The sequence below is a fragment of the Epinephelus fuscoguttatus genome, linkage group LG12 (assembly GCF_011397635.1).
Source record: "Epinephelus fuscoguttatus linkage group LG12, E.fuscoguttatus.final_Chr_v1".
Taxonomy (NCBI): Eukaryota; Metazoa; Chordata; class Actinopteri; order Perciformes; family Serranidae; genus Epinephelus; species Epinephelus fuscoguttatus.
Window position 1 is genome coordinate 11,280,630 of NC_064763.1, and position 25,071 is coordinate 11,305,700.

A 25,071-nucleotide genomic window follows, 5' to 3' on the forward strand; every position below is an offset into this window, starting at 1 on the left:
ACATGATTTTGGATTACATCATGTGCAGCGTCCCACATGTGCGCACTGGGCTGGGGGGGGTTGGGAGGGGGGGTATGCAGCATTAGGGAGCTAGAGATGATGTCATTTATAGAAGCACAAAGAGGCTGAGACTGAGCAGTCTGAGTAACGGCAAGCTCGAAAAAATAAACAATTAAAAAAAACCTCCAGAGAAAAAACTCACAGGTGCTAAGGTGCTTTATTGAACTAAAGTATCTCAAAAAAAATTGACAAAATAATTCTCCACTGTTGTCACTGACATAAATATTTTTTTTCATCCAGAAACTTACATTTTTCTTCTGTATATACAAAAAACAAACATGACCACAAGGTGCGTTTCATTAACGATGTGAGACTGAAGGTAATTCTTCACCTCTTTGAACAACAGTGATTCTACAGAAACAAAAACCCCTGACAGATACCTGTGAAGTAGAGATGCTCTAACTAATTTTACATCAAAGTTTATTCAAGCTTTGTCTTTTTGTGTGTTTTAATGCCTCTAGGTTTGCAAATATACTGCGTCCTTAACTGTCAGAAAAGTGAATATGGCACTACTGAGTCCTCCTAACATACAGTATGCAGAAAACAAAAGGGCAACAAATAAATCTCACAGCGCAACAAAACATCCATAAGTAAAAAATAATAAGAAAACACTTGAATTTCTTCTTCTAGGTATCTAAGGCACTAGTTGTATTTCTCAACCCAAAGTGAAGGACATTTCTCAAGGTAAAGATATTGATGACCGATCTCTATACAAAATATTACAGTACAAAAGAACTTCATTAATCCAGGTGCGGGGCTGCAAACTGACGAGTCAAGCAAAAATAGTATATTGATTGGTGGCATTTCCATCTTAGTGCATAGAAGCAAACACAAACAGGGGTTAGGCTGCTGTGGTTCCTGTTATCCTCTGCATTTATGTGAAAGTGACCACAAAGGCAAAATGAATAGGCGTCAGCAGCACACCCACACCCCCAAAACCTTAAATTTAACAATCTAAATGAGGTTCTGTGGTTCACAAATTTCCAACTGTACACTTCATTTTGGACATTAAATGGTCAGTTCACCCAAGTTGCACTGAAACACATGTTCTCACTTACATGTAGCTGTGTCTAAAATGCAGATAGTTTAAGCAAACCAGGTTTTGAGATTCTTACAGATTTCGAACACAATAAGGCTCCGTGTCCACCAAAGTGTTCTTTTTTCAGCTGCAAATGCCAGGCACTCCTTAGGAAATGCCCAGATGGGAGCGATTGAGAGCGCTTTGGAGGCGCAGCATTTTTCAGCTGAGACGCTTTGGTTGCGTCTCATTGCTATGATACAGAATATCGACAAAGTAAAAATGCTGGTGCAAATTAGAGTAGTTGCCTCTGGCTGAAGCACGTATAGAGACAGGGTGGACCCTGTTAGTCAATGTGGGTTCATGAGAGGACACATATTACTTACTATACAGTATATCAACACATTTCTCCTCCATTGTTGTTGTTCAACACTTGTAAATATAAAATGTGACGGTTGGTTTGTGATATTTGTCCCTTCTCCACTTTGATGGAATGGCTGGGTAAAAAGTGACAGTGACAAGTGCAGTGTTTTACTCAAAGCTGAACATTTTTTGTTTTTTGTTTTTGTTTTATTTAGTGTAAATATGCAGCGCTCCAAATACAGAGAATTAAAAAATATGCTGGCCTCAGGAAAAAACGCTTCAGTGGACACGCTCCCTAACGATCGAGCTCATGATATTGAAACATTGCATTATAGACATTTTACAGCAACTTCACTTTACAGAAACATTGTTGGTTATTCTGGGTGATCCACACTGTAGATTATTCAGAGTGCTTTAGTCAACAGATACCAAACCTTTCTGTACCTCACTGGTGGTAAGTGAGGAATTATGTTAATTTATCAGAGTGAACTGAAACTTAAGGTACTCATTAGAAAAGGAGGCTTCTGTCTACGGAAATAAATTAGTTCTGGTGTACTGCACAGTGTTTGAAATAACAGTTCAAACAACATAACCTGCAGTATAGGGGTCATATTCTCTGCTTGCAACTTAAAGTGGCACATTATCAAACCTCACTAGAAGAACTGCAGCCTATTCACTGCACAAAATTCACACCCTGACAAATAATCAGTGAGGGTTTATAACAATATATAACTAATTCCCATTTTGACAACTGTTACTGTAATATTAAAGTGGCCTAAAGCATCTTTTCACTTCTATTTCAGGCTACAAGACCCTGTATACAACAGTGACACGTTAGTCATTAATATAAGCTTATAATCAGTTGTTAGCTAGTCAGCAATACTTATGTGAGACACTGTCATCATCATATTTATACATACAAGTTCAACAAATATTTGGCATCTGGCAGCAAATATTGTATAGGTGACCATACTACTAAAGTTGGCATGTATTCACAAACACTAGTGTACATAGAAGAAACTGTTGGATCCCCTCCATGCTGTCTGGTAAATAAGTGCATGTGCCAAAAGACTTCATCTGTGTGCATCTGATCAAAATACAAAAACTGAAATGTATCTTTTAATCTATAGTAGCTTTATCTAAGTTTGACACCTGAACTACTGGGGCTCCAAAGCCCAAAGACACTGACATGTAAAACACTTTCTCCCCAGTTCAGTCACAGTAATTGGTGTGTCCTGCAACCTTTGAGAGTCTCAGCACAGATTTAATTGTGAATCCAGCCTGAAATCCTTTTCAGAAAACATCCTGGGGTGTATTATTTTTTTAGCTATTCAAATGATAGTTATGAATGATCAGTGCAACAAAATATTGTCTGTTCCATCAGGCGAGTAAGAACTGTGCTGTGGCTTTGATAACCAAAGGCGACAGCACATCCATCACAAAAGACCTGATTTGTCTACATAATGTTTAGTTAACTGTGGTAATACTGGTAGTAATAATAAATCCTAAATAAAACAAAACAAAAAGGTGAAAATTATTAGAACGTACAGCTACACACACGGATAAGCAACAATAAGCCTATTAATGCCTCAGATTGTGACACAGTCATGTCTTTTTCTACAGATTACTCAGAGTCGTGAAATTAGTTCATCTGTGGTTATTTGTGGTTGGGCGTACCGGCTGCACTCTTGAATGACTTCTTTGTGTAACAAAATACTTTGTGACTGGGAGGCCAGCGTATGGTGGCTGCCATACTGTAGCCTGCTTTCAACAATGCCCCTGCTGATAGCACTCTTGAGTTTCCAAGAGGTCTGGGTTGGTGCCAGAGTGCAAACTCTCAAACACATCCATGACCATCTGGTAGATAACAGGGGAATGTGTTTGTGGCTTACTGAAGTAGATAACTAACCTGAAAAAATAAAAAATCAAGAAATCACACAAATCAAATGTTAAACAGAAGAAATGCTATTCCAGCTTATCTAAACTTGCAGAATGATGTAGCAAATTTGCATATCAAGGCTTGACTGTCTGGTTAACACAGTCTGTTGTTACAGTGGACTGTGCTTCATTCATGCAGAAATCCCTGCTTGCCCTCCCTCCATCTCTCCCTCCTGGGGATAAGAGACGACGAGCTGTGGACATACAGTAGAAATGCTCTTAAGGTTCCCACTCCAGGCCATTGTTTTTAAAGGACATTGCTAAGACGCCAGTGGTCAAGTCCTCAAGTCTCCCATCATGTTACATAAAGAGTAGACATTTTAGTAGAAAACAAATGATGTGGTTGTCCATTATACAGCTTTGCAAAAGGCAGTGCAATACGTTTTATGACCATGAATCTGAGTAGAAAGATCATCAATTCTGATTTCTCAGTGGGATAAATCCTCTTTTAAATTAGCCTATATGCCTCTGCTGTGTCCTACTGAGGTTTGGAAAAAGGACCTGTGACTCTGAGTTTCATGGATTTACTCCCAGTCATGGGTTCTATACCATTTTTGAATATCAACCATCAGATTCAGAGGTCAGAGGTCTTTTAATCAAACGTCTGTAAGCAATATCAACACATACAAATACAACTGAGTAAGTGTCTCGTTGCCTGAGAAGGCTTATATTGTAGAAACAAACAAACAAAAAAAACCCCCAAGCCCCCAGGGCTTCCAATCAACTAAAAGATATTAGTAATGCTAAATAAATTGGCAGTCCATGTAGTAAGGCAGAGCCAGCACATACATCATGATCTTTAGTTAGTCTCTACACACACAAACTAATGACATGCCAACTTCTGTAGGCATGTATATTTTGACTGTCACAGTGGCTGTGCAGTCTGTTCACATCATGAACAGAAATATTATATCTCAAGTGTCAACCAGGACACTTGAACAAAACAGGGAACTACAGAATTGAGATTAGTAGATGTGTGCATGTGTGAAATAATATGAGAAATAATATGTTTTTTCCCTAATCTGATAAATGAAACCTTGTGATTTCTGTCAGATCTCTGCTCCTGCAGAACCAGGTAGCTTGTCAAACGTACCACTCCCTGCGTGAGATAACAGACCCGTCTGTGTGAGAGACATAGTCACCCTCAGGCCCGCTATCGTAGCAGTCATCTGACAGGTAGGGGGAGCCGTTTCCTTGTAGTTTAGGTGAGTGAGGGTATCTGGCACATCTGGCCTGCCGTGGACTAGAATACTGTGCGTGTTCACGGTGGTGATTTTGCTGCTGGCTGTGTTGACTGCTTTCCCTCATTGCCCTGGTGTAGCCATTAGAGGGATACTCCTCCCCGTTGTAGTTGCTATGGTGACGACGTTCACGCTCCTGTTTGAGCTGGCGGTCGCCCCACTCCTCCCGGTCGTGGTCCTGATGTTGGGAGCCGCCAGCTTTGGTTGGGTGGAGCTCGTGCTGTGTGGGGGCTTTCTGGAGGTCATTGGGGCCCAGGTACTGCTTGGTGTAGTAATTCCCGTGGAAGGTCTGCTGTTTCCGTAGGTAACACACACCAACCAGAGAAAGCAGCAGCAGCAGGAACAAGGCCCCGCCCACAGCCCCACCCACTATGGAACCAAGATTACTTTCAGGTAGGGCTTCAAGTGTTGGGGAGCTCAGAAGAACATGCCCCTTATCATCCACTAAGGTGGAGGAGGCAGAGCCAGTTAGGACAGGAGCAGTAATGGTGGAAGGCATGGTGGGAGGATCTAATGGAGGGAAGGAGGGTGAGAGGGGAGTAGAGGGTGGAGGGGAGAGATGAACAGACAGAGAAGCAGAGAATGTCAATGCCAACTACATCAGCATTTTTACTAAGTAGGGACAGGTTGACAAAAACATCAACTAAACTACCACACATACTAAACTATGGAGCACATGCTCGCAGCAGCCTCTGGTTTGCAACGCCAATTCCTCAGAGCTTATGGGCGCAGTCTTTGATTATTAAACAATGATTGGTAAGTAGAAATCTATTTGCTATAATGGGCTAGCATAATTAACGTATTACATGAAGGACAGCTGAGAAAGTTTGTCACAAGCAGGTCTGAACAGCACTTTAAATACAAAGCACAATTACAAGAAACTGCAGCACATCCCATCCTCCAAGGTTTTTCAGATTGTGAATTCACCATAGCGTCTAACATCCTCCCAAGATAAACTCCACTGATCAGTGATTTCAGAACTGAAATGGTTCAAGCGAGTATTTAATATCCTTTTAAATCTTTAATCAAAAGATATATTTTTCCTCTAGTTAAATCAGCCCCATGTTGTCATCAGTTCAATAATGCCATGAATTATGTTTCAGGAATTGAAGCACAATTTTACTGTCAGCTTTTTTTTTTTACTTGGCAAAAATAAAGTGAAGAAATCAAAGACTTGGTGGCCGGCAATATTTTAGGACTACTTGGCTCAACAGGTGACTTTGCCATACCCAGTTAGTTTCAAATGTATTGTAGCAATGGCCAGGGATGTTTTCAACCACAGCCACCTGGAACACTTAATGAGTGCAGCTTTGTACCGATTGAGTAATTAATTCTGTGCTTGAGATAAATCAAAGCATTATCATTACTAGGCATGTAACGATATGTCGAATTTCGCGGTGTCGCGATAAAATAAATTCTTGATACCGTCGTGGGAATGCCACGGTAGTTGTATAGCTGCATTCTCCTACAAAGCCGGTAATATGACTGTGCAACTACATTCCCCATAATCCTTTGCATGCAACTGCACGCGCAGGTGAGAGCAGACTCGTGCAGCTCAGCCTCTCAGCCTCCGACTCTGACCCGTGCGTGACCGGAGGAAACAGCGAATAAAAGTAAGGAGATTGATTGTTCTTCTCTGTGGATTTTCTCCACGACCGTTCGTCATAGCGAGAAGCCACGCATATCACGTGAAACAGCGGAATCGTGGCTTTCCGACACTTGTCAGTAGTCCAATGTTTTCACAGCGGAAAAAAAAAGTTACACTAAAATAATGTATAACAAAGTTTTCCTTGATGTCAAGATTGTCAACCTGGCGTGAATAAACTGAGTGAATGTGTGTTTTTGAGTTTTTCTATGACTTCCAGGGAAATGGCTGGGCTTTATTTATTTTGGTTTTCTTTTACACACATCTCTACCCACCTCTCTCTCTCTCTCTGTGTCTCTCTGTGTATCTGTGTGTGAGGGATTGTGTGTTATTGAGTTTACATTATTTCTAATTTGTTAATTTTGTTGTTGTTGCAGGGTCTGGTTGTTCTAAGTTCTGTATATTTGATGAATATTAAGACTACTCTATCCTCATAATTTGATGTCATTCAGATGACTTTCTAGTAATAGTACTACACTACTTTTGTTCAGAGTAGGTTAAAAATACTGAATGTTTCCATTTTCATATTCTGTCACTATAGTTTTAATTGACATGACTTTGTTATGGCACTTTAATGTCTGCCTGCCTAGCAGTAATAGGGGGGGAAATGAAAGCACATGTTCAACTGTGTGTTGATTTGTTTATGATACGCTTCCAAGTTAAAAATAACATGCTGTACAGTGTACATGCACTATTTTTGAATAAAATAGCTATTTTTAACAATAAATTTTCTCTTTTTTCCCCCTCGTATAAATATTGTGATATATATCGTATCGTGGACTCTTTATCGTGATAATATTGTATCGTGAGTTTCTGGTATCGTTACATCCCTAATCATTACTATAGAGAGCAGATGTGTGACTCACTGAGGTGAGCTAATGACGTGACTTGAGAGAGAAATAACAAACTATGTAATTTCCTGCAGTTTCCTGGCAATGCTTACCAATTTTAGAAGATCAATAACCAAATTATTTTGTATATTGCATGAGAATACGCATTTTGCGAAAATTAAAATGATGCATTGCCACTATATCATCATGCCACCATTAAAACAACCTGAAAATGAACTGAATTAGGGGTGATGCCCACAAAACAGAAAAGCCAAAGCCATAATCAGAGGGAGCTACAGTAATGGAAAGAATCTGAGTCTAAAAGCTTTAATGGTGCTGCAAAATTGCTCTGCCACTCTAACCTCAGTGCCAGGCCAGATGTGAGGAGAAGATTCACATCTGAGAAATGACATGAATCCGAAGGTTTGTAGTCTCTGAGTATATGAATCTACAATGCCATGCAGAGGCAGTGAACTGACACATGTGGGCACACTCACAGCAACACATACAACGAAGGGTACACCAACATGTGTAAGCTTGTGCACACCCATACAGGTCCTCTCAAAGGAAAATGAAATATGGGTGATAAATAATAAATAGGAGTTGAAAAGAACTAGTTAATGTTTTATGAATCTGGGACATCATCTCACAGTAAGGCTGCAGGCTTTTGCCTCTTACTGCATGACACATGCAGAAATAAAAGAAACAGAAAGGAAGCGAGAGATGTAAAAGAAAATCACATCATAATCAAAACTTCATTCAGGAAGAGAGCTTCCACAGACAAGAGAGATTTTGTGAAACCAGAGGAACATGCTCATCATTCACAACAGAGAGACGTACTCAGATGCCAAGCCAAGAGGACAGAGCAGAGGCAGTGCACTGTGGACTAAAGAGGCCTTAAATATTTGCAGCTGTTTGGCCCAGGAACTTCTCTTTTGAACATCTGGAGACCCGATGTTAATCAAGGCTAATCAGCATGCAATTAAGACTAAATGTAAAGGTCAAATATTATCAGTGCCAACACACTTTACCATGGGTGAATGTTTAATAGACTGTCAGTATGTACAGAATGGGTGAGAGTGATACAGTGTCACATTTCAGCTTGAAGGACAATGTCACAGGCAGTGATACCCTCTATGACGTGTGTGCACACACAGTGCTTCCTAAGGGAAGAGAAGGCAATAGGAGTCAGCTGTGTTCCGGTGTGTATTCTCTGCTCACCTTGTATTAGAATGCGCACATCCCGACTGCGGAGGTTGATGTCATTGGCAACCTCACACCTGTAAACTCCAGAGTCATTCCGCTGGAGGGGACGCAGGAAGAGCAAAGTGCTGTTTATTATTTCCACTCCTTCTGGCATTTCACTGTCCAACCTATGATGCACAGGAGACACAACACTTAGACACGTAGAGACACACCTACAAACAACTATCCTATGATGTAACCACGCACGTGTGATTTTATCTGGAATTTATGATAAATAATAACTTGAAACGATGTCAATGACGTTTTTGGATTAAAATATATATTTTTTAAAAAAGTAAAGCTAACATTGTTAACATGTTAATGTTCATTAATATGTTCTGTCCCATTTTTAAAAATAAACAAATAAATAAATTTAAAAAAAAAAAACATTGGCCTTCAGTTGCTTATCTTCAAGTAGTCTGTAAAAACAACATTTTGTGTTTATTGAACTGACTTCTCAAGCTAAAGATGAAACAATTTGTCTTAAATTTTTGGGAAAAAAATCTTTTGGTCTGTTTGGTCAATTTTAACCCAGATAAGAGAAAAGGAAAATGTCATACACACACATACCTGATCCATCTGAAGTGATTAGCTGGTGGGTTTGCATTAGCTTTGCATGTCATTTGAACATTTTCCCGACCCACATACCAGTCTCCATCATAGCCCACAACAGAGATATCAGGAGCAACTACAGAGAGAGAGGGGGAAAAAACCCAAATCATTGAGATATCACTAGAAACAACCAACCTTAGACAACAGCATTCAACTGCACAGATGGGTCATTTAGTTTAACCATAACAAGATATGTGGTATACCAATGTAAATGTTCACATTTTAAAAATATTTCTACTGTGTTGTATTGTATTATAGTTCTTGCAGAGACTGTACTTTACATCAGCAAACACATGCAAGATGACTGTTTGCCTTGTTTGTGTGCAGCATATGTATTATGTGGAGTCTAAGGACAGTCATGGCCTCGAGATACGAGTCTGTGTCCTCCAAATATGCACTAAGGTGGTTCATATTCTATAAAATCACAAACATAGTATAGCATCCAGAGAAGCAGTCATGACTTTCATCACATGATGCTTTTCACAATTTTAAACCAAATCATCAGAACAAATCCCCAAGTGTGGGCAAATTATAAAGTTATTTTTTCTACAGTATTTTCATAGTCATCTACAAAATGTTTACTTTTCTGTGTTTTTTTTTTTTGGGCTGTGCCATACATGGAATAAGCATAACATTCTTTGTAATTGCCATCTGTTATAAAACAATAAGTAAGACCAAAAGTTAAATGCATCTGTCAAACAAAAAGGATTTTCAAGAGGTAATTTTACCCCTTTCACCATTCTATTTGCAGCTGCTACGCAGAGACTCAATTGTGCCCCATGAAGTACAGGTATGCCCTCCAACACCTATGGGGACTTACTGACAGAAAACATTTTCCCTTCTGACAGTTTAGGGGCACACATGGACATGTGCTGACAGAAAATAATGAAAGAAATGCAGACTCTGAAAAAAGAAAATTCAAGGAAAACACCAAGGACAGCCTTTCTTAAACCATAATTAATACCTGTAAGGAGCCTGCATGGGCTGCCCTTGATTTCATCTCTGTCAATTCAGCTGTTTTCTAAAGTGAATTGTTGTCGAAGTGCATCAAATAAATCAAACATCAACACTGACAAGGCCAGGCATCATCAGTTGCTGTTTTAAGATTTTCCACCTCTACTTTCTGCTAAGAACAGTGTTTAATTGTATAAGGAAAGGGAAGAAAAGGAGCCAGGAAATAGCTGCTACATGTCCCCCTTAAAACTGACAGAGGGGGGAATTCTCTTGGACCTCATTTTATAGTGTAGACTCCACTGCTCCCTTTAATCTACTCACTTTAGGTCTGCAGGTTTATTCTGGCCTTAAAAATACCTAATGAATGCCTTACAGGACAGAATCAATATTAACTTTACTATAAAGCCCTCTTTCAGCTGTTAATATGTTACCCCAAATAGCCACTCATAAAGCACCCACACTGCACATTGAGCTGGTAGGGGATCCTGAAGTCACTCTGCAGAGCCGGGTGGCGGACCACACAGGTGAGTGCGTGGCCCTGGATGTGACGTGTAGGCTGCCAGAGGTAGCTCACTTGAGTGCTGGTCGTGCCGTTTGCTTCATCAAAAAGCTGCACTTCTGACTGGCCAAAAAGGTTGGACTCCCAGGACACCTCAGCAGGGGGCCGGGCCCGCTCAGCGATACAGGTGGCCACCACAGTATCATTGCCCCCATCGATCAGGGCAGATGAACCTGCAGACACGTAGACTTTTGGCTCCACTGTGATTCAGAGTGAGCAAAGACAAGGGAGGAGAAAGTTAAAAGATTTAAACTGCATTTCTCTCATATCAGAACCAGTTTTCACGTTCTGCATTTTCTCCACTTATGTCATTCATCTACTACCTAATCCAACCCATTATTAGCAGCTCGAGCCACCTCTGTGATCTGTTCTGTCAAAGCGGATTGAGTGAGTACACACACACACACACACAGACTGTGTTTGTGTGCCAGCAGTGACAACCTGTGATCCAAATGAAAACAAAAAGAATAATCCCTTCAGCAAAATTCAAAACACAGGATTGCAACCTGCTGTTGCTTTACAGGTCCTTTAATACACGAACTAATATTAGACAATGACTAAATAGATGTTTTCTGATGCTGTAATACTCATTGTTCTCCCTCCAGTTGCTTTGGAATATTCTCTATTTTATCCCACAGATGACTACGTAAAGTGTGCCGTATGAGTTCATGCAGGGTGGAGATGGAATATCAAGAACACCTGTGCTCTGTAATCTAAAACAATTTAAGGTTCAGAAGGGCATGGTTTCAGAGCCACAAAGTTTATGAGATCAAGTTGTACTTCGGACTGGCCAAAAATTCAATATAACTATTATTATTATGATATTATTATCAACTTTCGAATTCTATCATGACAATATTGAGTTATCCTTTTAACAAAATTCTGTTGTCTGAATAAGTGAGTCCAAGCCACAATGAAAAACTCGCAAAATTAGTTGCTGATATTTTTGCATTACATGTGTTTGTTTTGTCTGACGTAATGTGTAATGTAGTATCAGTGGAACAATATTTATTGTATACATTAGTCATATCTTGATATATAGCGATTTTTAAAAATGTTATAATTAATACTGTGATATTGATTTCAAACATATTATACAGCCCTAACAATTTCAAATGTATTGCATCTATATTCAGAGCTTCCCATTGTGCAACTACTGATTATTTCCATTGTCAAAAAAACTGATACTTTTTTTTGTACAAAAATAGAACATCCAAAAAATGTTTTTGCTCATTTTGTCCAACCACCTGTCTAAAACCTAAGATATTAAAGGAGATTTATTATGCTTTTTGTATTTTGAGTATTATATAGTGTTACAATTCTGAGTGTTCATATACACTGTGGCCAAAGTTTTCCTGTGAGCAAAAATGTCATGTTTTCTATCGTTCTGAACACTGCTTCTGACTGCTGTTTTTTTCTACTCTGGCTTCCGTATAACGCTATAATGTGTCAGATTTCTGTAAATGATGATCTGCTCTAGTCAGGCTACTTCAAGTGTCTACATGTATGTAGAGTATATGTGTATATATGTATGTAGCCTACACTGCTAAATGATGCTACATGCTAATGTCAGGGAAACCTGTAAACTTGACTACTGAAGTTGTAAATTTCTCTAAGGATAGAAGAAAAAAACTAAGAAAACCAGTAATATTCAATCAACTAACTGATTATTCGACTAATTGCTTCATCTGTATTTGACATTACCTACTTGACTTGTTGCACAGAAGAACACACATGCGTGTAAATATACATACTCACCGAGTACATTGACAGTAGTGGAGGCTTGAGTGTTTCCTAACGGAAACGTGGCAACCTTACAGGTGTAGATCCCGACGTCAGCAAAGCCCACATTTTCCAGGACAATGGTGGCATCATACGAGGAGGGCGAGCGAAAATACAAGCGATGGATAAACTCTGGAGGGATAGAGATGCCATACCGTGGGTTGTAGACAGCAACTGTGACAGAGCCTGAAGGCAGACGGCGCTCCCAGGAACTCTGAGTGAGAGTAAGGTTCGCGCCCACCTCTACCCGGCACTCTAATGTCACATTCTTCCCGAGCACAGCATTCACCCTCTGAGGCACCACCACCTGACTGCCCCACACACCTGCCAAAGAGACAAACAAAAACAAGACTTAAACCACATATCATCACCATCATCATCATCATCATCATCATCAATCACTGGAAAACAGGTTTGGACCAAACACCATTGATCAAAACAATTAAAAGCACTTACATTACACCTTTGATTGCTAATACATCTTTAAATTGTATGACGGCCACAGGAAAATGCGGCCTGAGCCATGCTCCAGTGTGCTCACCTGTATATGTGCGCACGGGTCTGTGTGTGTGTGTGTGTGTGTGTGCGCGCACACATCAGGGCAAAACTCTGCCCAGCGCGATACAGACAGCAGAGGAGAACTGTAAACGCGCGACCTTGTAGAGACAGAAATGACATGGCGTTGTGTAAATAAGATAAATAACATAAGGCTATTTAGTTTGTTTAATAAAAGGACAAGGTATAGATCTGTTCTATAGGAAAAGTAACCTTAAATGACTTCTGTTGTGATCTGCCGCTTTATAGAAAATAAAATTAAATAAAATTAACTTAAGACTCATCGAGTCTAAGGGGACATTTGTGCCAAATTTAAAGAAATACCCTCAAAGTGTTCCTGAGATATCACATTCACAAGACAGAGCCAGATGGACAGACAGATGGACAACCTGAAAACATAATGCCTCCAGCCAAAGTGGTCGCCAGCACGGAGGCATAAAAATAAAAGTTAGTGTGGAATGTTACTAACATCTTTAGTTATCTTGAGACCTTTAAAAATGAGAATCTAGATAGTCTTTTATTTAACTGTGAACACTTTGATCCTTACAAATGTTAAGTGCTTTGAAACCAAAACCAATACTCCTAAATGATGAGTGAAAAAATGCCCCCCTTGAATGAACAACTAAACTGACACAATTAGTTGATTGAAAATCTGAAAATAATTCTGACAATTAATTAATTATGCAGTTGTTTAATCATGCAAAAATGCCAACACTGTCTGTAAAATATCTTAAATATTCTATTTACATTCTAAGAAAACCCCAGAATCAGTGATTTTTTTTTGGCATTTTTGATTTAAAATGACAAACTATGAATTCATTATCAAAATTATTTCAGTTTATTTTCCGTTGATCAACTAACCGATTAATTGACCTACTGTTTCAGCTTCTCAAATGTTAAGATTTGCTGTTCTTCTTTGTTTTATAATATTTTTAAGTGAAAATGTTTGGGTTCTGGAGTGGTCGAACCTATCTAAAAGATGTCACTTTGGGCTTCAATTGATTAATCTAAAAAAATAATCTAAAGATTAATCTATGATGGAAAAACACTGCTTGTAACTGGACTGGCAGATATTTTACTTTTCTGGTTGACAAGAAATATATTGCTTTATTCTACTCAATATCATGGATTATATTTTTTACTTAAAAATGTCAGACAGGATGGACAAGTCATCAATCTAATACTGAGTGACAGATGAGAAATACAATAGTAGCATCAGTGAGTGAAGAGTATTTTCGCTGTTACCTGTGACATCAGTCGTTAAAACAAAGTTCAGTACCATCTAACATCTGTGGGTATCAGAGTGGAATCAAAGCTTGATACCACCCCAGCAGGCAGTGGGCTTTTCAACAAATAAAACACAGCTGACTGAGTGATCCATTGATGAATTTGTTTCGTCTCTATAGCTTTCCCTCCTCCTGACCTGAATTTGAGATTTAAAAGCAGGCTGTCTGTATGTCCTTTGTCCAAATATAACTAACTCATGCACTCTGTCACCTGCACTTGTCAGAAATGTGGTGTCTCAAAAGCAGAGAGCTCAACATCGTGTTGAGGAAAGTCACAGGGATATGAAGAGAACAGACTGGGACCGGTGGGGGGAAAAAAAGGGAAGAGATATGCAAACACGACAATGACATCATCGCTGAGAGAAGAAAAAGAGAGCTGTGAGTGAGGAGAGGCGAGAGCAAAGTCACGTATGAAACACAAGTGAGAGGAAATGTATCACCAGGATCCCAGTAAACAAAAAACAGAGGAATTACGTTACTGATTTGGAAAAGACAATATAGCACTGCTAGACTGCCAAAGCCTTCAACCAGAGCACTAATTGCAACAAGCTGCCAGCAGGAAGACATCATCATAAATCAAAACCTTCTGCGCTGCTTGGCAACTGACTCCAAATATTCTATTGTTGTTTTGCCAAAAACAGCTCTGTCTCTGGCCAATCTCCCTCTAAAAGGCCGTGTCCTCAAATATTAGTACTGTGTAGGGAACTTTCCCTACCCTAAAGTATGACGCACAAATGTCGATTTTTTGCCTTTGGATTTTAATGCTGCCATTACAATAAAGTCTGAATTTGTGAGACAGGGTTAGTTATAAGGGATTCTAGATAATGACCAAAAATGAAAAAAAAAAAAAAAGCCCTGAGCGGTGTCACACTTTAACCAATTGTAGTATGACTCATTGTCACATTGGGGAATACATATTGTAAATTATATCATATTGTAAATATGGTATATATTTTATACTAAACACTTTTTATATGTTGGTCCGACTGAGGCAGTAAATAAACCCAAAATATAATCCAAATGTTAAATTGTGGATATCAAATCTTGATAGCATATTTTTTGCAGAGTAGGTATAATGAGTCATCGTATTGCTCATACAGAGAAAGGGCAGCAGATACCAGTGCAACAGTGAAGAGATGCTCAGCTGAGGATGCTGTGGAAGCTCTATTCCTGAATTTACATTCTATTTAGGGCAATGCATGGGTTTAAATTCACACTTAAACACGCACGCACGCACGCACGCACACACGCACACACGCACACACACACACACACACACAATTTGCTTGCTGTAATTATTCCTCCTGTTCATACTAGCCAATAACACATCCCCTCCTACTGTGCTTCTATTGGAAGTGACGGGGACAAAATCCACAGTCCTTGTTCTGTGCAAAAATACAACACAAACTTCAGCTGAAACAATATGAGAGTCCTGCAGTCTGAGTTAGTCAAAGTTGAAGTTTGTTTTGTACAGAATTCCCTCTGCGTTTCAGTGTCACTGGCCAATTTCACAGTGTCACAGAGGAAACACAAAGAGGGTATTCTGTACTTCAGACACTGCAACTTCAGATGATACCCACTTGATTTGGCTGACTCTGCTGAAGACTGCTGAAGCAAATTAACTTTGGAGTTTATATTTGCACACAACAATTCCCCGCTGTGGATTTTGTTCCAAATCATGACTATCGGAAGCATGGAAGGACAGCATCTTTTAATGGCTGATATGAACAGATTATAGTAAGCAAAGCCTGTTTCAATGTACATATGACCACCTATTGTTTTAAGTCAGACTTGAGAAAAAAAAACTGTGAACCTATCCTTTTATTCAAAAGACAAGTCAAGCTTGCTAAACGATGATAACCTGTCATTTCCACTGTTAAATCCACAGTATGCTCAGCTAGTCTAAAACGCTGGAGGAATTACTCACTACTGCTTTTATATAACATACTGAAACAAATGGAAAACTGGATGCTTGGTTACCTGTGGCATCCCACATCCTAGAATATGAATTAGATATTATTTGAGTAAGAAATCTGAGTTAAAAAAACTATTTGGCTATAAAAAAAAAAACCTTTGTCAAACCCTTTCAAACTCTTGCATCACTTTTCTTCCAAGTGTTTATTCACATAAATTAGTCATTGTAGCAATGCAAAACAGCAAAGTTTTTACTAACATACACTGATACTGGGAGTTCATCATTGCTGTTAAGTTGCTTGCAGAGCTGTGATGGCTGCCGTCTGGAGCAAGTCTCGCTGTCAAAACAAACTAAGATGAGGATCTTGTGGTGGCTGAACCAGTCTGAATCTATTTTAAATGATAAATCAATTGTTTTAATGAGTCACCAATTAAACAGCCATACTAAACAACATGGAGGCTTTTCTTGCTGAATACTCCCACATGCCGCAAAACACATAATTTAACTTTATTTAAGTTTTAACTTTATTCAAGGCTCCTCCTGAAATTGCTCTGAATGTAAAATGATAGTCCAAAGCTAATGTTTGCTATTGTTCACTTGAAGTTAATTAGCAAGTCATCCCAAATAAAGTGTTCTCCATTAAAACCTGAATAAAAGTGTGATGCATAGTATGTACCCTTCTACTTGAGCAAAAAATAATAGTTTGTATAAAATGCCTGACCTGAACCCAGACGGCAACTACTGTACAATATATACCATGTGAGCTCCTCAAGTAGTAAACTGATTTTACGACTTACTATATTTGTCATGATAAGGCTAGATAGCAAGAATAACAGCAGAGTAAGAGCAAAGAAATCAGTATTTTTCCTGCACTGAATATGCAATGGAAGAGGTATAGCGACTGTATTAAATTTTTATTGGTGACATGACGACAACCTTACATAAGCGTGCCCTCGTTTTCTCCAACTCAGAATAAAAAAGTGATGAGAACAAAGTCTATCTGATCTTATATGCAGCCTATCTTGACATAGCAATAAGAATGTTTTCTCTCTTGTTCTTGAGCTTTCAGAGACAAACAAAAGAAACTGCTTTAAGTTCTTACAGTCCTTATATCCTCAAAAAGCAGCTACTGTAGACACTTTCAGTTTGGTTTGCAAATGCAACACAATGTGTCTTATTCACTCACATACTCACATACTCTCACACACACACACACACACACACACACACACACACTAGAAAACAGATTATAGATATCCTGGCATCAAGGACACATTGCTCCCTGGGGACAGACTCTGCTGCTCGTTCGCACTTTAGTCAATATTACCTTCACATGCACCACTTATGTGGCAGCAAGTGTATTAATATGTGTGTCTTGCCAGAGGGCAGCGTGTCTTGTTAAAAGTGGAAATCAGAACATAAATGGTGATGGTGTTAGGGTGGAAGTGGCAGAGCCAGCTGTGCAGACCAGGACAGGGAAGGGCTGAATGACTGTTTGATAGTCTGGCTTATCAGACCTTTAAATCAACTTTTTTTGACTGGCTTGATCGAGCTGCACAAAGGCGCATCTGCACAGGGATTATGCAAAACGCATTTCTAGCCAACAGCAGGGGGCAGTAATGCAAAAGTGTAGGAGCACTAATCATACATGAAAATGGCAAGATCAGCTGTATGGTGTCATGTAGTGTCAAGAAAATTCCACTTATCAGCCTATACAAGGTAGCCAGTGAGCGAGGATATCACCTGACTTAATACACAACAAGATTTTAAATCTTTCAATTAGTGAAAATATCCAAATAAAATTGATTTTGTGTGTGTTTTACAGGAGTGTATTAAATGTTTGTTCAGACTAAAATCTGCATTATTTTTGATTTTACCATCAAATTCAATGTCTGTGCAGTGTGAACGGATGACATGTAGTGCTGATTTTACGGAGAATTCACTTAATAGGCTGTGCTAGCAAATTGTTTATATTTGAAGGCACATACATATTGTTTAATTAATCTGAGCTGTTCTCATCAACCCCTGTAAAACATCCAGCAGGGGGTGCTGGCATTGCTTCATGTGTGCTGGATGTGTAGGCAGTAAATTGTTTGCTAGGGGCCAGGACACATGCCGTGTCCTTTTCCATCTCGAAGACCTGAGGTCAGGCTCTGGCTGCTACTCTGTGCCAACTTTTAAGTATGCCGAGACAGGTTGCGTCTGACATCGCAACTGCAACCCTCACCATATAATAGCATTCTTACCAAAACTTCCTGAGTTCGGAGCCGTTCTTTTTCCTGGTGTTGTTTGTGTTCGGAATAAAGGGTTGCCTGCGGGAGAAAGGTTAACGTCTGGGTAGCCCTGCACTAAAAAATTCTCCATATATTTCATAGATTTGATAGTTACAGCAGAAAGGGAAGATAGCTACCAGCTGTAATTGGCTGTTCCTTGTCACATGACATGCACTGTGCATTGCTGCATTCCAAACGTTTAACTTTGTTTATCTCAGGGCACAGCCATTATTGCGCATGCTGTGACGCCATCACTCTCACTTCTGTTTTTTTGCCAGTTTACATTAAAAACAATGGATTTTAGGGTGCATAAAATGTGGCATGTGTGTGGGCCCTCGCATAATTTTGGAAGCTAAAAATTTTATATGCGTCTGTCCGCTTGTTTTTCAGTTTTTTTTGTTGACCCTAGTGGCCAGAAATAAGACGAATGCAGCTTTAATATAACACAGTGCATCTAGCTATAAAACACGATATCTCAAGAAAAGCACGTTTACTTCCCTTTAAGGTCTAGAGATTGTTAGCTGTGAGGGTGTGTGTGTCTTTTTTGCATTCAAAAAAGGAAGAAAAGGAAGTCTGTTTAGGAATGGACTTTAGGATCCTGGTTATAAAGTGACAGAATATGAAGTACATTACTAGTGTGATAGAGGGTCTTTGGGTCACTCTGCATGTGTCCCATGTCAAATCTTTAACTAAAAAGTTACACAGCTGTCCATGGGTTCAGTCATAGTATAGTAGCCCAGAGCTTCTTTACTCTGCATCCAGTGGCATAAGTGCAAGAGAGACCCACTACAATGTAAAGTAGTGGTATAGAGCTGGGTACAAAAATATCCTGGTAAGTGCAATGTAACCACATCTTTTGATTGTGATTACGTCTGAGGTACAAAGGCCATTTTGCTATCTTATACATTACATACAACTCAGTTCTACAGCTGAATACAGCCACTGTTGAGTTAGAAAACTATCAGTGAGATAAAGTGAGTAACAAGAATTATAAAAATCCCTTTGCGATGTACTACAATCAAAAAGTCCTGCAACAAACTGCAGTAAACAAATAACTCTAAAATTAAGTAAGACTTAACTCTACTGAGGTTTCTGAATGCAGATTGTGGAGATGTTGCATTTAACTGTAGCTATTACACTAAAAGATATTCAGGCAAAATATCAGGGTTCCTTTTCCTACCTTTGGATAAAGAAAGAGTAATATGGTAAGGGAAACAGTGTAGGTGAAGGGCGCAAACTGTCTGATATATGTGTCCTGATTCACTCACTGGTAAAAGACTGTCCAACGTATTGCTAGCTAAGCACAGCAAAGTTTAAATTTAGTGTAAATGTAATTTACCGAAGCAAGTCACTTTATTTATGGAGTCTTTAACCTGGTTTTGTGCTTTGCATTAGATAAAAAGCATTTGATTATAGCCTACATATATATTACACAACTTTTTCCAATCATTAATCTCAATACTTGAGATTTTAACTTTTTTTTTTGTAAAGGAGGCTGGTATTGCCTGTGTGCAACACACTCAGTTACACATTGACATATTCATTCATGCATTTAACTGCTTTCTGTTAGACACATAATAAACTACCTGGACAAGAGATATGAGGACAGTTTGGAGGCAGAGTTTGGCTGGCTTTCTATGTTTCTCGTTTGTAATACAGCAGCAATGCTACGCTGGGCAGGAAGTTGTCGTGTTTCAGGCAGGTTTCAGGGTGGAGTTAGTAAATTGCCCACCCCTTGATTAAACCATAATGACCTGAGGCTCCACTGCAGGAGGACACATGGTGGCTGACCTGAGAAGTACTGGCATGTAGCATTGTCTGCACTGACACACATGTGAGTTCCTCAACATTTTGCAAAAGCAGCTGGCGTGACACACAACATAGCACCATGTTACTTTAATAGCAAATGTTTCTGGAGCTAATATGGCTGCCACTGAAAATGCAATGACCCAAGTGTAGGTTGGGTGACGGTATAGATAACTGAGTATCACTGCTCGTGCTCCTCGGCGGTTTCTATGGACTGTTTCTATGGCAGCCTCGGGTCGCACCATCACCCGCGGTGGTGGCGCTGGCTAGCTACTGCTCAGAGGCGTTGAAGTGAACTTGTAACCAAGTTTCATTTGGTCTTAAAGTGACACCTGCTTAACTTGATAAACTTGCAACTTCAAATTATCCACACTTAACGCACGCGGTGGTTGACTCGTTCGCTGAGATTTCTGCATGATGCGCGAGACAGTCGGCTCTTTCACAAAACTTCTGGATTACGTTAGTGGAACAAATGGAAACTACCACACAAAATTCCGGACTCACCTGTAATACTGCACAAAAGATGAAATAAGGCGACCCTGCCCTGCTGCCCGAGGTAACTCCGCTGATAAGACGGTAACATTTTCAAAAGCGGCGCAGTCTCCTGCCACAGGACCCAAGCGTAGGCTGCATGCCAATTTAACGGTATGTGCTGAACAGTGGAACCTCCTCAGCAACAACTCCGAGCTGCCTGTGGACTGTACCATCTACACGGCACGGAGCGGGGAGACCCAGAGCTCACCTGATAATGGAAGCAAACGGTCATTTGTCGAGATCCTACAGCAACATCCCCCTGGAGGAATGGTCCATTTATATACACATTACGTCATCTCTGTTGATAACCCGACATACATTGATTGATCAAATCACTTTATTCTCAGAGTCAGAGCCAGCTTTATTGACCAAGTAAGTATGAACACATAAAAATAGTTTGACTCCGCCTTTTGATACTCTCAATGAACTTGCACAAAAAATAGACATACTGATAGCAAGTACAACAAAGCTGAATAAGGTAAACATAAAAAATGTACACACACACACACACACACACACACACGTGTGTGTGTATATATATATATATATATATATATATATATATATATCAACAACACAATGAAATTTGTAGACAGTAAGACAATAGTGCAGAGTGCAAAAGAGTGCTGGAATAAATATAGAGCTAGGGCTGCTTTATATAGCCTACATTGGTAGGTATATATCATATTCATATTGACAGTGATAATATTTACATGGTAGAAATAAACAGTGTGTATGAACTACAAAAATATATCATTTACTGGTACAGTGACGTGCAGTGGATGTTATCACCTCTGATGGCTTTTGGAAAGAAACTGTTCTTAGGTGTCTGGTCGTTTAGATAAAAAGTGGTCTATTGCTCCCACCAGAACATTTCACAAACACAACAACATTTAACAAAACACAATGACCTTTCGGAAAACTAAACTAAACAATGAATGAATGGGCAGTCATATAGGCCATGCTTTTTTGTCTACAGGTTTTACACATTGCAATTTTTTTGAAAACAAACAAACAAACAAACAAACAACAACAACAACAACAAAAAAAACACCACTTCTACAACTTTCATCTAGTGTCCAAAATTTGGTAAACGACAAATTTGACTGACCTTGTGGAAAAGTTACAAATAAATTTTTTGCCATAATTTTTGCTTGTGCACATCACGCACCTGAAACCATATTTACATTAAAAATGTAATTTTTTTTAACAGCATTTTGCCTACAGGTGGCACAATAGCAACAAACAAGAATGGGAAATGAAACATCAGTGATGGCTGCATATCATCTCATTTAGTTTTGACAGTTGCAGGGCCCTGGTACATTGATGGCCTCTTGGGACACTTTGAACTAAGCCACCATTAATGTTGTTACCTCTACCCTCATTTGTCCTTCTTAGACAAGTCAAAATGTCTGTAGTAAAAAAGGTCTACGACTTTCATCTGGCTACACATCCCTGGAGACAAATTACAACATTTATATCATGTGGGGCACAGGAATGTGATATTTCAATCTTATTCTATCACTGAATTATTATTATCTCATATGATATATTTTTTCCCATAAATCTTGTAAACTTCAAAGAAAACATTATGTGGTCTAATTTATTTCTGTGGAGTTGAACTGGTGATACCCAACTGAATTTCCTAAGTGACACTTTAAGGTTAGGAATTTTAACATTTGCTCTTGCTGGTCAGTCATGGCTGAATGGGTCTGTCACATGCAGACATATGTGGTTGCTGCTCATGGTCAGTCAACAAGTAATCTTTGTAAAGTAATGCGTGTGTTGGATGGGGGTTGGAGGGACTGCACCCACTCCTGCTGACAGAAAGCTAACCAGGTCAGTGCTTTAATTTGAGTCTCAGTGCTGTCTTCTGAAGAGCCACAAGGGATACAATTACTCTCCCACCATCCCATTCATGTGCAACTCTATAGTGCAGACGTTTGTGTGTGAGTGTGCACGCGAGCATGTCTTAAAAAAAAAAAGAAAATCTCTCAAAGTGGGTAAAATGAGTGCATTGAATATTCCCATTGTTCTTAAGTTCAGTCAGAATATTTTGCCTTGAGTGCAATGCATCAACATGAAAGCTATATGTTGCTGTGGCAAAGAATTTATAAGAAGGGGGAGAGAAGTGCAGACTAAAAGACTGTATAACTCAATTTAGGGGTTTCTTCTAAAATCACAGCCATATTAGGATTTGTACATTTTAAAGTTTCCCACTGACTTTTCCACAACCCCTCCTTGTGCAGCAGTAGAGTTTTCCATTAGACATAATTTCGCCCCACTATTGTATCAGTTGTTGTTGTTGTTTTGCTTTTAGTTTCACATTTCCTTTTTCTTTCACCAACGGCTTGTTTCTGAAATTGAGCTTCCATTTCTCTCTAATGTCTCAAAGAACTGCTAGACCATGCCAAATCAACAAACACAGTCAATGTTTTGCAACCATTAAGGATTTTAAGGGCAACTATACCAATTTTCAAAATTTATGCATGTTATTCCTATGGTCGAGGACAGTCTAAAATTATTAGTTAAAGGGCCAGTGTGTAATATTTGGTATGGTTTATTGTCAATCTGAATCTGAATCTGAATATTCTACCCATTAATATGTTTATACAAGTATATGATCGCCATAAAATAAAATTCGTTTGGTTTTTGTAGCCTTATAATTATGCTTTTATATATATATATATATATATATAGCAAGGGCCTTGCTTTAGAGAGGTCGCCATCTTGCGCCACCATGTATGTACGGCAGACCGAGCGGACAATCCAGCCAGCCAGAGAACGTGTTTCGCGTGTATAAATAAACCAACGAAGACAGCGGAAGGAAGGAAGAAGGAGGAAGAAACAGCAGAGAGTGTTAGTAGTTCGTCGATAGAGAGTAGTGAAAAGTTTTTTTAGTTATAAAGTTTGCGAATGGACCACACTTACCACGCAACAGGAGGGAATGAACCCGAACCGTCATCTACGAGGAAAAGAAGATGCAACTTCACTCCTTGTGATGCACTCTCTGCGGCGCTTTTCCTCCTGATGATATATCTCCCCAACAATGGTAGCAGTAGCACCGAATCCCATTCTGTGCATTCAGCCTCTCTTCTCGCCCGCTCAGCATCAAACACATGGAGTTCCTCATCTGTATGCTCCGGCTCAAACAGGTATGGCTCTGGATCTGTGTCCGCTATAAGAAACTCTTCAAAATCGCGTTCAAAGTCATCCATTGCGGCTACTATAGTCCGGAGATATTGCTAGGCTAAATAAACAGCTGAGCTCTGTTTACAGGCTACGCTGTCAGTCAGTGTGCGGGCTGGAGATTGGTGGAGCAGAGAGGGGAGGGGGTCCCCGTTCAGTATGGTAAACGAGTATGTGTGTAAAGTTATGAAGTGTGTCTGTTACGCTAGAAGAGTCAGAGTTTGGGACGGAGTGGAGTGTTACCGGAGTTTCTGGAGTGCTCAAATAAACTGGCCTTTTTCCCGAACGCTCCTCTGGTCTCCTGCTCATGAGGGATTCATTACAATATCATTACATGGTTTAGATTTCTAAATAAACATTCACCTCATCGCTAGATAGACCTACTCCTGAAAAACTCGTGCACAAGGCTTTTTGTCCCTACGAGGCCACCGTCATTTACCCGACGGGAGGGGTGAGCGAGTGAGCCCTGCAATCTAGAATTTGACCACTGATGTCACTGTTTTCAACCCATTTTACACACTGGCCCTTTAACATGAACAACTCTCCTCCAACTCCAAAAAATAGAGTGCTAAAACTCAAATTTGTGACATCATAGGGTATAAAGGCTGGAGCTGCTCTGTAGACAATGAATTAGGAAAGATGTTATATGACACTGGGAGCACCCCAGGCAGTATTGTTACATTTTCTGTGTCAGAACTGAGAACTACAACAACAACAGAATAAAGCTCATTTTGGGTACAAAAGAGAAGAAAAACATTCTGTGGGTCCATAAAATCAGGCTCCCATTCATTGTCTAAGGAGATGCTCCAGATTTTATACGTGATGACATCACAAGTTTGAGACTTACTTAGACTCTGGTTTCTGGCTCTGAGAGAGAGCAGCTCATGTTCACAGACATTAATTGAACTTTGCTGGGCCATAGAAGTAATATACTGCAATTCTTAATTTAAGTGGTGTACCCCTTTAATCTCATTAATGTAGGGGTAGTGGGCAAAAGAGCAGATACTGCAATAAATGACAAACCCTGAGAGAAAGAAAATCAACGCAGCTGCCCTGTATCATGGCAGTCAAAACTTTTCAATGTACAGCAAAAGGATGTCTTGAATGGTTACTTGACTGAGACAGCAGACTTGGACTCTCTTAGCATGAAGTATTACATCTGACATGTACTAGTTAGCAAGTTAGACCTTAATACAAATTGGTTATTAGTGTATGTATCCATTTTTTTGTTTATTTTTTGTGATCATGCAATTTTTAATTATTCAC

At 39.5% G+C, this 25,071-nt stretch overlaps 1 protein-coding gene across 1 annotated transcript; it reads right to left on the reverse strand.

Moving 5' to 3' along the window:
* Nucleotides 1–205: 205 nt before the first annotated feature.
* nectin3b (nectin cell adhesion molecule 3b) lies at nucleotides 206–20,739 on the reverse strand. Its single transcript, XM_049592489.1, has 6 exons — nucleotides 20,587–20,739; nucleotides 12,224–12,571; nucleotides 10,366–10,665; nucleotides 8,911–9,028; nucleotides 8,317–8,468; nucleotides 206–5,130 (listed from the first exon to the last, which is right to left on the reverse strand). The coding sequence occupies exons 1-6, from the start codon at nucleotides 20,663–20,665 to the stop codon at nucleotides 4,463–4,465; spliced, it is 1,665 nt and encodes a 554-aa protein (XP_049448446.1). The 5' UTR covers nucleotides 20,666–20,739; the 3' UTR covers nucleotides 206–4,462.
* Nucleotides 20,740–25,071: the final 4,332 nt, after the last annotated feature.

What these genes read in the sequence shown, in the direction of transcription:
- nectin3b (XM_049592489.1), bottom strand. Translation starts at nt 20,665, where the DNA reads ATGTTACCGTCTTATCAGCGGAGTTACCTCGGGCAGCAGGGCAGGGTC. An exon ending in CACTACTGTCAATGTACTCG is followed by an intron (nt 10,666 to 12,223) that starts GTGAGTATGTAT and finishes TCTGAATCACAG; the next exon opens with TGGAGCCAAAAGTCTACGTG. An exon ending in TGTGCGCATTCTAATACAAG is followed by an intron (nt 5,131 to 8,316) that starts GTGAGCAGAGAA and finishes TCCCTCCATTAG; the next exon opens with ATCCTCCCACCATGCCTTCC.